Source organism: Oncorhynchus clarkii, chromosome 20, assembly GCF_045791955.1.
Source record: "Oncorhynchus clarkii lewisi isolate Uvic-CL-2024 chromosome 20, UVic_Ocla_1.0, whole genome shotgun sequence".
Taxonomy (NCBI): Eukaryota; Metazoa; Chordata; class Actinopteri; order Salmoniformes; family Salmonidae; genus Oncorhynchus; species Oncorhynchus clarkii.
The window spans coordinates 1,466,520-1,480,452 of NC_092166.1; the positions used below are offsets into that span (position 1 = coordinate 1,466,520).

A 13,933-nucleotide genomic window follows, 5' to 3' on the forward strand; every position below is an offset into this window, starting at 1 on the left:
GACCACTCTGCCTGTCCTGACTCTGAGCCTGCCTGACCACTCTGGCTGTCCTGAGTCTGAGGCTGCCTGACCACTCTGCCTGTCCTGACTCTGAGCCTGCCTGACAACTCTGCCTGTCCTGACACTGAGCCTGCCTGACCACTCTGCCTGTCCTGCCTCTGAGCCTGCCTGACCACTCTGCCAGTCCTGACTCTGAGCCTGCCTGACCACTCTGCCTGTCCTGAATCTGAGCCTGCCTGACCACTCTGCCTGTCCTGACTCTGAGCCTGCCTGACCACTCTGCCTGTCCTGACTCTGAGCCTGCCTGACCACTCTGCCTGTCCTGACTCTGAGCCTGCCTGACCACTCTGCCTGTCCTGACTCTGAGCCTGCCTGACCACTCTGCCTGTCCTGATTCTGCCTGACCACTCTGCCTGTCCTGACTCTGAGCCTGACCACTCTGCCTGTCCTGACTCTGAGCCTGCCTGACCACGCTGCCTGTCCTGACTCTGAGCCTGCCCACTCTGCCTGTCCTGACTCTGTCTATCTGACCACTCTGCCTGTCCTGACTCTGAGCCTGCCTGACCACGCTGCCTGTCCTGACTCTGAGCCTGCCCACTCTGCCTGTCCTGACTCTGAGTCTATCTGACCACTCTGCCTGTCCTGACTCTGAGCCTGCCTGACCACTCTGCCTGTCCTGACTCTGAGCCTGCCTGACCACTCTGCCTGTCCTGACTGTGAGCCTGCCTGACCACTCTGCCTGTCCTGACTCTGAGCCTGCCTGACAACTCTGCCTGTCCTGACTCTGAGCCTGCCTGACCACTCTGCCTGTCCTGACTCTGGGCCTGCCTGACCACTCTGCCTGTCCTGACTCTGAGCCTGCCTGACCACTCTGCCTGTCCTGACTCTTATCCTGCCTGACCACTCTGCCTGTCCTGACTCTGAGCCTGCCTGACCACTCTGGCTGTCCTGAGTCTGAGGCTGCCTGACCACTCTGCCTGTCCTGACTCTGAGCCTGCCTGACAACTCTGCCTGTCCTGACACTGAGCCTGCCTGACCACTCTGCCTGTCCTGCCTCTGAGCCTGCCTGACCACTCTGCCTGTCCTGACTCTTAGCCTGCCTGACCACTCTGCCTGTCCTGCCTCTGAGCCTGCCTGACCACTCTGCCTGTCCTGACTCTGAGCCTGCCTGACCACTCTGCCTGTCCTGACTCTGAGCCTGCCTGACCACTCTGCCTGTCCTGATTCTGCCTGACCACTCTGCCTGTCCTGACTCTGAGCCTGACCACTCTGCCTGTCCTGACTCTGAGCCTGCCTGACCACTCTGCCTGTCCTGATTCTGCCTGACCACTCTGCCTGTCCTGACTCTGAGCCTGACCACTCTGCCTGTCCTGACTCTGAGCCTGCCTGACCACGCTGCCTGTCCTGACTCTGAGCCTGCCCACTCTGCCTGTCCTGACTCTGAGTCTATCTGACCACTCTGCCTGTCCTGACTCTGAGCCTGCCTGACCACTCTGCCTGTCCTGACTCTGAGCCTGCCTGACCACTCTGCCTGTCCTGACTCTGAGCCTGCCTGACCACTCTGCCTGTCCTGACTCTGAGCCTGCCTGACCACTCTGCCTGTCCTGACTCTGAGCCTGCCTGACCACTCTGCCTGTCCTGACTCTGAGCCTGCCTGACCACTCTGCCTGTCCTGACTCTGGGCCTGCCTGACCACTCTGCCTGTCCTGACTCTGAGCCTGCCTGACCACTCTGCCTGTCCTGCCTCTGAGCCTGCCTGACCACTCTGCCTGTCCTGACTCTGAGCCTGCCTGACCACTCTGCCTGTCCTGACTCTGAGCCTGCCTGACCACTCTGCCTGTCCTGACTCTGAGCCTGACCACTCTGCCTGTCCTGACTCTGAGCCTGCCTGACCACTCTGCCTGTCCTGACTCTGAGCCTGCCTGACCACTCTGCCTGTCCTGACTCTGAGCCTGCCTGACCACTCTGCCTGTCCTGATTCTGCCTGACCACTCTGCCTGTCCTGACTCTGAGCCTGACCACTCTGCCTGTCCTGACTCTGAGCCTGCCTGACCACGCTGCCTGTCCTGACTCTGAGCCTGCCCACTCTGCCTGTCCTGACTCTGTCTATCTGACCACTCTGCCTGTCCTGACTCTGAGCCTGCCTGACCACGCTGCCTGTCCTGACTCTGAGCCTGCCCACTCTGCCTGTCCTGACTCTGAGTCTATCTGACCACTCTGCCTGTCCTGACTCTGAGCCTGCCTGACCACTCTGCCTGTCCTGACTCTGAGCCTGCCTGACCACTCTGCCTGTCCTGACTGTGAGCCTGCCTGACCACTCTGCCTGTCCTGACTCTGAGCCTGCCTGACAACTCTGCCTGTCCTGACTCTGAGCCTGCCTGACCACTCTGCCTGTCCTGACTCTGGGCCTGCCTGACCACTCTGCCTGTCCTGACTCTGAGCCTGCCTGACAACTCTGCCTGTCCTGACTCTTATCCTGCCTGACCACTCTGCCTGTCCTGACTCTGAGCCTGCCTGACCACTCTGGCTGTCCTGAGTCTGAGGCTGCCTGACCACTCTGCCTGTCCTGACTCTGAGCCTGCCTGACAACTCTGCCTGTCCTGACACTGAGCCTGCCTGACCACTCTGCCTGTCCTGCCTCTGAGCCTGCCTGACCACTCTGCCTGTCCTGACTCTTAGCCTGCCTGACCACTCTGCCTGTCCTGCCTCTGAGCCTGCCTGACCACTCTGCCTGTCCTGACTCTGAGCCTGCCTGACCACTCTGCCTGTCCTGACTCTGAGCCTGCCTGACCACTCTGCCTGTCCTGATTCTGCCTGACCACTCTGCCTGTCCTGACTCTGAGCCTGACCACTCTGCCTGTCCTGACTCTGAGCCTGCCTGACCACTCTGCCTGTCCTGATTCTGCCTGACCACTCTGCCTGTCCTGACTCTGAGCCTGACCACTCTGCCTGTCCTGACTCTGAGCCTGCCTGACCACACTGCCTGTCCTGACTCTGAGCCTGCCCACTCTGCCTGTCCTGACTCTGAGTCTATCTGACCACTCTGCCTGTCCTGACTCTGAGCCTGCCTGACCACTCTGCCTGTCCTGACTCTGAGCCTGCCTGACCACTCTGCCTGTCCTGACTCTGAGCCTGCCTGACCACTCTGCCTGTCCTGACTCTGAGCCTGCCTGACCACTCTGCCTGTCCTGACTCTGAGCCTGCCTGACCACTCTGCCTGTCCTGACTCTGAGCCTGCCTGACCACTCTGCCTGTCCTGACTCTGGGCCTGCCTGACCACTCTGCCTGTCCTGACTCTGAGCCTGCCTGACCACTCTGCCTGTCCTGCCTCTGAGCCTGCCTGACCACTCTGCCTGTCCTGACTCTGAGCCTGCCTGACCACTCTGCCTGTCCTGACTCTGAGCCTGCCTGACCACTCTGCCTGTCCTGACTCTGAGCCTGACCACTCTGCCTGTCCTGACTCTGAGCCTGACCACTCTGCCTGTCCTGACTCTGAGCCTGCCTGACCACTCTGGCTGTCCTGACTCTTAGCCTGCCTGACCACTCTGCCTGTCCTGACTCTGAGCCTGCCTGACCACTCTGCCTGTCCTGACTCTGAGCCTGCCTGACCACTCTGCCTGTCCTGACTCTGAGCCTGCCTGACCACTCTGCCTGTCCTGACTCTGAGCCTGCCTGACCACTCTGCCTGTCCTGATTCTGCCTGACCACTCTGCCTGTCCTGACTCTGAGCCTGACCACTCTGCCTGTCCTGACTCTGAGCCTGCCTGACCACGCTGCCTGTCCTGACTCTGAGCCTGCCCACTCTGCCTGTCCTGACTCTGAGTCTATCTGACCACTCTGCCTGTCCTGACTCTGGGCCTGCCTGACCACTCTGCCTGTCCTGACTCTGAGCCTGCCTGACCACTCTGCCTGTCCTGCCTCTGAGCCTGCCTGACCACTCTGCCTGTCCTGACTCTGAGCCTGCCTGACCACTCTGCCTGTCCTGACTCTGAGCCTGCCTGACCACTCTGTCTGTCCTGACTCTGAGCCTGACCACTCTGCCTGTCCTGACTCTGAGCCTGACCACTCTGCCTGTCCTGACTCTGAGCCTGCCTGACCACTCTGGCTGTCCTGACTCTTAGCCTGCCTGACCACTCTGCCTGTCCTGACTCTGAGCCTGCCTGACCACTCTGCCTGTCCTGACTCTGAGCCTGCCTGACCACTCTGCCTGTCCTGACTCTGAGCCTGCCTGACCACGCTGCCTGTCCTGACTCTGAGCCTGCCCACTCTGCCTTTCCTGACTCTGAGTCTATCTGACCACTCTGCCTGTCCTGACTCTGAGCCTTTCTGACCACTCTGCCTGTCCTGACTCTGAGCCTGCCCACTCTGCCTGTCCTGACTCTGAGCCTGCCTGACCACTCTGCCTGTCCTGACTCTGAGCCTGCCTGACCACTCTGCCTGTCCTGACTCTGGGCCTGCCTGACCACTCTGCCTGTCCTGACTCTGAGCCTGCCTGACCACTCTGCCTGTCCTGCCTCTGAGCCTGCCTGACCACTCTGCCTGTCCTGACTCTGAGCCTGCCTGACCACTCTGCCTGTCCTGACTCTGAGCCTGCCTGACCACTCTGCCTGTCCTGACTCTGAGCCTGACCACTCTGCCTGTCCTGACTCTGAGCCTGACCACTCTGCCTGTCCTGACTCTGAGCCTGCCTGACCACTCTGGCTGTCCTGACTCTTAGCCTGCCTGACCACTCTGCCTGTCCTGACTCTGAGCCTGCCTGACCACTCTGCCTGTCCTGACTCTGAGCCTGCCTGACCACTCTGCCTGTCCTGACTATGAGCCTGCCTGACCACTCTGCCTGTCCTGATTCTGCCTGACCACTCTGCCTGTCCTGACTCTGAGCCTGCCTGACCACGCTGCCTGTCCTGACTCTGAGCCTGCCCACTCTGCCTGTCCTGACTCTGAGTCTATCTGACCACTCTGCCTGTCCTGACTCTGAGCCTGCCTGACCACTCTGCCTGTCCTGACTCTGAGCCTGCCTGACCACTCTGCCTGTCCTGAATCTGAGCCTGCCTGACCACTCTGCCTGTCCTGACTGTGAGCCTGCCTGACCACGCTGCCTGTCCTGACTCTGAGCCTGCCCACTCTGCCTGTCCTGACTCTGAGTCTATCTGACCACTCTGCCTGTCCTGACTCTGAGCCTGCTTGACCACTCTGCCTGTCCTGACTCTGAGCCTGCCTGACCACTCTGCCTGTCCTGACTCTGAGCCTGCCTGACCACTCTGCCTGTCCTGACTCTGAGCCTGCCTGACCACTCTGCCTGTCCTGACTCTGAGCCTGCCTGACAACTCTGCCTGTCCTGACTCTGAGCCTGCCTGACCACTCTGCCTGTCCTGACTCTGGGCCTGCCTGACCTGTTTGCTTAAAAATTCTAGGCCTGCGTCTTGTGACCGTAGAGTACGTGTAGGTATGTACCCCATGTAAAGCCCATGTAATGCTTTGTAGGTTAGCAGTAAAACCTTGAAATTAGCACAAGCCTTGACAGGAAGCCAGTGTAGAGAGGCGAGCACTCTGATGTGTTTGGATATGATCACATTTGTTTTGGATCTAGTCAGGATTCTAGCAGCCGTGTTTAGCTGAAACTGAAGTCTATTTAGTGCTTTATCCGGGTATCCAGAGAGTAGAGCATTGCAGTAGTCTAACCTAGAAATGACAAAAGCATAGATTTTTTAAAACATTCTTGATATGTTCGTCAAAAGAGAGATCAGGGTCCACACTGAGTTACTTCACGGTTTTATTTGAGACGACTGTACAACCACAAAGATTAATTAACAGAAGAGCTCTTTGTTTTTTGGGACCTATAACTAGTATCTCTGTATTGTCTGAGTTTAAAACTAAAACATTTGCCGCCATCCACTTCCTTATGTCTGAATACAGGCTTCCAGGGTAGGCAATTTTGGGGCTTCACCATGTTTATTCGAAATGTTCAGCTGTGTGTCGTCCACATGGTGCACATAGTCCACACATTATGTTTCCGAATGACATCACCAAAAAGTAAAATATATAGTGAAAACAATAGTGGTCCTAAAACGGAACCTTGAGGAACACTGACACTTTCAACTAAAAGAAGTAGAGAGAACAGTCTATGACTAGGGTGGCTGGGGTCTTAGACAATTTTTAGGGCCTTCCTCTGACATCGCCTGGTGTAGAAGTCCTGGATGGCAGGCAGCTTAGTCCCAGTGATGTACTGGGCCGTACGCACTACCCTCTGAAGTGCCTTGCGGTCAGTGTGATGCAACCAGTGCTATCGATGTTGCAGCTGTAGAACCTTTTGAGGATCTCAGGACCCATACTAAATCTTTTAATTTCCTGAGGGGGAATAGGCTTTGTTGTGCCCTCTTCACGACTGTCTTGGTGTGTTTGGACCAATCTAGTTTGTTGTTGATGTGAACACCAAGGAATTTGAAGCTCTCAACCTGCTCCACTACAGCCCCATCGATGAGAATGGGGGCGTGCTCAGTCTTCCTTTTCCTGTAGTCCACAATCATCTCCTTAGTCTTGGTTACTTTGAGGGATGCCTTTGTGTTCTTGGGCACAGGGACTATGGAGGTCTGCTTGAAACATGTTGGTATTACGGACTCAATCAGGGCCATGTTGAAAATGTCAGTGAAGACACCTGCTAGTTGGTCAGCACATGCCCGGAACAGCTGATGCTCTCATACATGCCTCAGTGTTGCTTGCCTCGAAGCGTGCATAGGAGTGATTTAGCTCATCTGGTATGCTCGTGTCACTGGGCAGCTCGCGGCTGTGCTTCCCTTTGTAGTCTGTAATAGTTTACAAGCCCTGCCACATAAGACGAGCATCGGAGCCGGTGTAGTATGATTCAATCTTAGCCCTGTATTAGATTCCCACACCTTGAAAGCGGCAGCTCTACCCTTTAGTTCAGTGCGAAGGCTGCCTGTAATCCATGGCTTCTGGTTGGGGTATGTACGTACAGTCACTGTGCGGACGACGTCCTCGATGCACTTATTGATAAAGCCAGTGACTGATGTGATGTACTCCTCAATGCCATCGGAAGAATGCCGGAACATGTTCCAGTCTCTGATAGCAAAACAGTCCTGTAGTTTAGCATCTGCTTCATCTGACCGCTTTTTTTGTATACCGAGTCACTGGTGCTTCCTGCTTTAATTTTTGCTTGTAAGAAGGAATCAGGAGGATAGAGTTGTGGTCGGATTTACCAAGTGGGGGGCGAGGGAGAGCTTTGTACGCGTCTCTGTGTGTGGAGTTGATCTAGAATTGTTTCCCCTCTTGTTGCACATTTAACATGTTGATAGAGATTTGGAAGAACTGATTTAAGTTTCCCTGCATTAAAGTGTGGTTTCCTGTTTGCTTATTTCCTCATACAGCTGACTGAGTGAGGTCTTAGTGCCAGCATCTGTCTGTGGTGGTAAATAAACAGCCACGAAAAGTATGGCTGAAAACTCTCTAGGCAAGTAGTGTGGCCTGCAATTTATCACAATATACTCTACTTCAGGCAATCAAAATCTAGAGACTTCCATAGATTTCTTGCACCAGCTGTTGTTTACAAATATGCACAGACCGCCCCCCCTCCCCACCCCCTGTCTGACCGGAATGTTCTATCTTGCCGGTGCAGCGTGTATCCAGCTAGCTGAATATCCATGTCGTCATTCAGCCACGATTCTGTGAAACATACGATATTACAGTTTTGATGTAGGATTTTCTTAATCGTACCTCGTCTAATTTATTGTCCAATGATTGCACGTTGGCGAGTAGTATTGACGGTAACAGCAGCTTTTCCAGTCGCCTTCTCCGGGTCCTGACCAGGCATCCGGCTCTTTTTCAAGCGGTACCGGAACGCCAAGTCTAGATCCAAGAGGCTTCTAAACAGCTTCTGCCATAAGACTCCTGAACAGCTAATCAAATGGCTACCCAGACTATTTGGATTGTCCCCCCCTCTTTTAGTTGCTTCTTCTCTCTGTTTATTATCTATGCATAGCCACTTTAATAACTCTACATACATGTACGTAATTACCTCAACACCGGTGCCCCCGCACATTGACTCTGTATCGGTACCCCCTGTATATAGCCATATAGCCTCCACATTGACTCTGCTTCGGTACCCCCTGTATATAGCCATATAGCCTCCACATTGACTCTGTATCGGTACCCCCTGTATATAGCCTCCACATTGACTCTGTATCGGTACCCCCTGTATATAGCCTCCACATTGACTCTGTAGCGGTACCCCCTGTATATAGCCTCCACATTGACTCTGTATCGGTACCCCCTGTATATAGCCTCCACATTGGCTCTGTACCAGTACCCCCTTGTATATAGTCTCCACATTGACTCTGTATCGGTACCCCCTGTATATAGCCTCCACATTGACTCTGTACCAGTATGCCCTGTATATAGCCTCCACATTGACTCTGTACCAGTACCCCCTGTATATAGCCTCCACATTGACTCTGTATCGGTACCCCCTGTATATAGCCTCCACATTGACTCTGTATCGGTACCCGCTGTATATAGCCTCCACATTGACTCTGTACCAGTACCCCCTTGTATATAGTCTCCACATTGACTCTGTACCGGTACCCCCTGTATATAGCCTCCACATTGACTCTGTACCGGTACACCCTGTATATAGTCTCCACATTGACTCTGTACCGAGACACCCTGTATATAGCCTCCACATTGACTCTGTACCGGTACCCCTGTATATAGTCTCCACATTGACTCTGTCCCGAGACACCCTGTATATAGCCTCCACATTGACTCTGTACCGGTACCCCCTGTATATAGTCTCCACATTGACTCTGTACCGGTACCCCCTGTATATAGTCTCCACATTGACTCTGTACCGGTACCCCCTGTATATAGTCTCCACATTGACTCTGTACCGGTACCCCCTGTATATAGCCTCCACATTGACTCTGTACCGTAATACCCTGTATATAGCTCCGCTATTGTTATTTACTGCTGCTCTTTAATTATTTGTTTTTCTTATCTCATACTTTCTTAAAAATACATTGTTGGTTAAGGACTTGTAAGTAAGCATTTCACTGTTGTGACAAATACTATTTTATTTTATTTGATAAATAGGATAGCCAGCTGCAGCTATCACCAAGCTATGCTAGCTAGCTGTTACAAGCTAACTGACTTGACAGAGAAATATCAGCTAGGATAGATTGGATAGAAGCTACACCAAGATATGCTAGCTAGCTGCTGACAGCTTGGCTAAGCAAGGCCAGCACAGGCTTTAGCCTACACATAGAACTGAATTAGCTGACCATCTTGAGATGGCAGTCAGAAGGGGAGAACTCAACTCCAAAACATATTTCTCGCCATAGCAAAGCTAGCTTAGCTTACCTTGATGTACTGTCCTTGTTTGTGAGATTGAATGGTAAAGACACATCCACATGACTACTCACGTTTGCCTTCAGTCATGGCCGCTAGCATTTCTTAAAAACGAGGCCAAAACAGGATATGCAGTCACCCTTTAACCCAGAAGGCCCCTTGAGGTCAAAATACCTATATATTTTTTAGGCCAATGAGAAAGAAGAGAGGAGTGTATATCTGAAGGACAGAAGAGAGAAGTGTCAATGACAGAAGGGTGTGTGTTGTGTGTGTTGTGTGTGTGTGTGTGTGTGTAGGACATACAGAAAACAGACACTACAGAAACATTTATTGGGGGGGTGACGCGGCATTTAATGAAGCAGCTTGCTTGGTCCAAACAAAATGTTCATCTGATGGTCACTTTCAGATCAAGACATCCGCTTTACATGTAGAAGTCTACTGCTACAGAGGTCATCTGACACTGAGACACTTGCTCTGAACGATAGCACCAAGGATTAATGATTTATTACATAGAGGGAATTCCCTGCTGACAACACACACATCTGTTACCTGGAACGTTGAAGGACTGAATAATCCATCCAAGGTTGGGAGCCTTCAAGGGTTAATGAGGCTGATACAGAGAGGAGTGTGTGTGTGGTTGTGTGTGTATGTGTGTGTGTGTGTGTCTGTCAGCATCTAAACAAGTGAACCCAGACAAACTGTTTATAGAGAAAATGCTACATGATATACTGGACATTAGAGACCATTCCCCTAAACACACACATACGTTAACAGTCTGTGTCCAGCTGTTCAGTATCTTCATTTTGACCAGGTTGTCTATAGGGAGGATGTTTAATGTTTAACTTTGATGTTTAAAACATATGGAGTGATGTCATATCCTGTTCTGTCTCTGATCTACAAACAACATAAAATAAGTTTGTTAAAAAAAAACACACAAAAAAAAACATTATTTTACAGTAACCTTCCTGTTTAATGCTGTGTTCATGTGCTGCTTGGAATTGTAGAACCTGGAACAGTCTGACTGGGAATTATGGAAATGTGAAAAGTCTGACTGGGAATTATGGAACTGGGAACAGTCTGACTGGGAATTATGGAACTGGGAACAGTCTGACTGGGAGATGTTACAACTTAGAAGCTCATAACAAACTGTTTTAGACATCTGAAACTAGTTTCTGTTACGGGAGTTTTTCAGGAGTTTCCCGGTTGGATGGTCCTGATAATTCAGAGAGCACATGAACACAGTGTAACACAATCTCTTACACAGTCTGACACACAATCGTCATTATCAGACATAAAAACACAACTAAAACACAGTGATTGTTAATTAGCGACGAAGTACGAATGGACATTCATAATGAGGGAGACTAAACTCTAAAGCATGTGGTCCAAGCCCTGACCCCTGCACTCAGGCCTGGGAGACCCTGCGGGACACGGTCTGGTAGAACACGCCACGCAGCAGAGATGGGTAGTCTGGGACGCGGAACAGGTGGCGCTGGGCGTAGGTGACGTCGTAACTCCTCCCCCTGCTGACCAGCGAGCGCAGGTTGGCCTCGCTCACCTGGTTGCCCACGGTGATAACGTACAGCTCCACTCCTGCCTCCGACACCAGCCGCACGCGCTTCTCCAGCATCGCCTCGGTAACGCCCTGCGACCTCCCGTCAGAGAACAGCACCAGCTTCCTCTTCCTGTTCCCGCCCCCTGATGTCTTGAATTGCTCCATGGCGAAGGCCATCGCCTTGGTAACGTCAGTACCGTCATTCTGGAAGATGGCGGCATCGATCTTACGGGTCAGCAGGGTGAGGTTAGAGGTCAGCTCCGCCTCCATGCGGCGTTCACGGCTGTACTGGCCCACGGCGACACGCACGGCAGCGCGGCCGGACCTCTCGGCAGACAGGAAGCGCTCAGCCAGACGCTTGACGAAGGTCTTGCTGGAGTCAAAGTTCCTCTGTCCCACACTGGCTGAACTGTCCATCATCAATACGATGTCTGTGTCCCCTGAGAACGAGACTGGAGGACAGAAACAACAGGAGAAAAAACATGAAGACAATACCCTAAGACAACACAATGTCTGTGTCCCCTGAGAACGAGACTGGAGGACAGAAACAACAGGAGAAAAAACATGAAGACAATACCCTAAGACAACACTATGTCTGTGTCCCCTGAGAACGAGACTGGAGGAGACAGGAGAAACAACAACATCCAAGAAGAAGAAGAATATACAGACAGACCCTGATCCTAACCCATGTACATGTTTGAAGACAATGAGACTGGAGAGATGAGGACAGAGATGAACCACATGGTAACAAGCAGTGGACTTACTGGGACATTTGTAGTTAGGACACTTCTTATCTGTGGAAGGAAATAGAGAAACACAAATGAATTAGAACATTTTCAAGTCAACGATTTACACCGAAGTAATGTTAGAGTCTGTATCAGAACCAAGGGGTTCACTTAAATGTGTGCGTGTGTGTGTGTGTGTGTGTATGTGTGTGCATGTGCGTGTGTGTGTGTACCTTCACAGATGCGTGTGGTGAGGTTCTGTAAGAAGCTGTCATCCAGCAGCTCAGCGAAGTTCTCCAGTACGAAGGAGAAGCCTGGTTTAGGGTCACTCGTACAGACCACAGCACTGAGCTGTTCATGGTTGGGTTGACGGCCAGAGTAGTCCTTCACTCCCAGACCTCCCACCTGACAGAGAGAGGGGGGCAGGGTTGGTGTGTGTGTGTGCGTAAGCGTGTGCATGCCTAATGGATTGTGCGTTGTTGGTCGTACTGAAGCTTGCCTCCATCCTTCGAGACAGATGCTCAAAACTGGAAATAACTGGACAGTTACTGGTGTGAAGCAGATGGGGAGGTTTCCCACAGAGTGGTGTCCCTCACCTTGATGCCCTTCACACAGAGTGGTGTCCCTCACCGTGATGCCCTTCTCACAGAGTGGTGTCCCTCACCGTGATGCCCTTCACACAGAGTGGTGTCCCTCACCTTGATGCCCTTCCCACAGAGTGGTGTCCCTCACCTTGATGCCCTTCACACAGAGTGGTGTTCCTTACCTTGATGCCCTTCACACAGAGTGGTGTCCCTCACCTTGATGCCCTTCACACAGAGTGGTGTTCCTTACCTTGATGCCCTTCACACAGAGTGGTGTCCCTCACCTTGATGCCCTTCACACAGAGTGGTGTCCCTCACATTGATGCCCTTCACACAGAGTGGTGTCCCTCACCTTGATGCCCTTCCTATAGAGTGGTGTCCCTCACCTTGATGCCCTTCCCACAGTGGTGTCCCTCACCTTGATGCCCTTCACACAGAGTGGTGTCCCTCACCTTGATGCCCTTCCCACAGAGTGGTGTCCCTCACCTTGATGCCCTTCACACAGAGTGGTGTCCCTCACCTTGATGCCCTTCCCACAGAGTGGTGTCCCTCACCTTGATGCCCTTCTCACAGAGTGGTGTCCCTCACCTTGATGCCCTTCACACAGAGTGGCGTCCCTCACCTTGATGCCCTTCACACAGAGTGGTGTCCCTCACCTTGATGCCCTTCACACAGAGTGGTGTCCCTCACCTTGATGCCCTTCCTGCAGAGTGGTGTCCCTCACCTTGATGCCCTTCCCACAGAGTGGTGTCCCTCACCTTGATGCCCTTCCCACAGAGTGGTGTCCCTCACCTTGATGCCCTTCCTACAGAGTGGTGTCCCTCACCTTGATGCCCTTCCCACTGAGTGGTGTCCCTCACCTTGATGCCCTTCCCACAGAGTGGTGTCCCTCACCTTGATGCCCTTCCCACAGAGTAGTGTCCCTCACCTTGATGCCCTTCCCACTGAGTGGTGTCCCTCACCTTGATGCCCTTCCCACTGAGTGGTGTCCCTCACCCTGATGCCCTTCCCACTGAGTGGTGTTCCTCACCTTGATGCCCTTCCCACAGAGTGTGTTGAGCGGTGTTTTATCTCTGGTGATATCAGAGCGTCCGTCAGTGAGCACTAGGACCACGCGGTTCTCCTGCTGCAGGCGGTCAATCATGTTGGTCAGAGAGAACTGCAGAGCCTCCCCTGTATAGGTGGCCTCAGCCAGCCAGCGCAGGTCCCGCACTGCCCTACACAGAGACACACAGAGAGACACACAGACAGACACACAGACAGATACACACAGAGACAGACACACACAGAGACAGGAACAGACACACACAGACACACACACAGACAGACACACACAGACACACACAGACAGACACACACACATACAGACAGAGTGACACACACACACACACACAGACAGACAGAGTGACACACACACACACACACACACACGTATGTTAAGTACTGAAGAGCCTCTCCTGTATAGTGGGCCTCAGCCAGCGCAGGTCCTGTACTGCCCTACACACAATGTACAGATGATTGTGTGTGTGTGTGTGTGTGTGTGTGTGTGTGTGTGTGTGTGTGTGTGTGTGTGTGTGTGTGTGTGTGTACTTGTGTGTGTTTGTAAGTGTGTGTGTGTGTGTACTTACTGTTTAAGCTCAGTCAGTGTGTTAATGTTGGGGTCTCCCAGTCTGACAGCCTCCTGGGCTCCATCCCCACTGTACTGCACC

At 52.9% G+C, this 13,933-nt stretch overlaps 1 protein-coding gene across 1 annotated transcript in view; it reads right to left on the bottom strand.

Moving 5' to 3' along the window:
* Positions 1-9,759: 9,759 nt before the first annotated feature.
* Positions 9,760-13,933, bottom strand: part of LOC139375770 (collagen, type VI, alpha 1) — a 60,664-nt gene continuing 56,490 nt past the window's right edge. Inside the window, exons 29-33 of the mRNA XM_071117601.1 lie at positions 13,853-13,933; positions 13,255-13,441; positions 11,874-12,045; positions 11,680-11,709; positions 9,760-11,367 (exon numbers count right to left, since the gene is read on the bottom strand). The exon at positions 13,853-13,933 is cut by the window's right edge and continues 29 nt beyond it. Coding sequence (XP_070973702.1) covers positions 10,766-11,367; positions 11,680-11,709; positions 11,874-12,045; positions 13,255-13,441; positions 13,853-13,933 — 1,072 coding nt within the window. The 3' untranslated portion in view covers positions 9,760-10,765. The remainder of the gene's footprint in view (positions 11,368-11,679; positions 11,710-11,873; positions 12,046-13,254; positions 13,442-13,852) is intronic.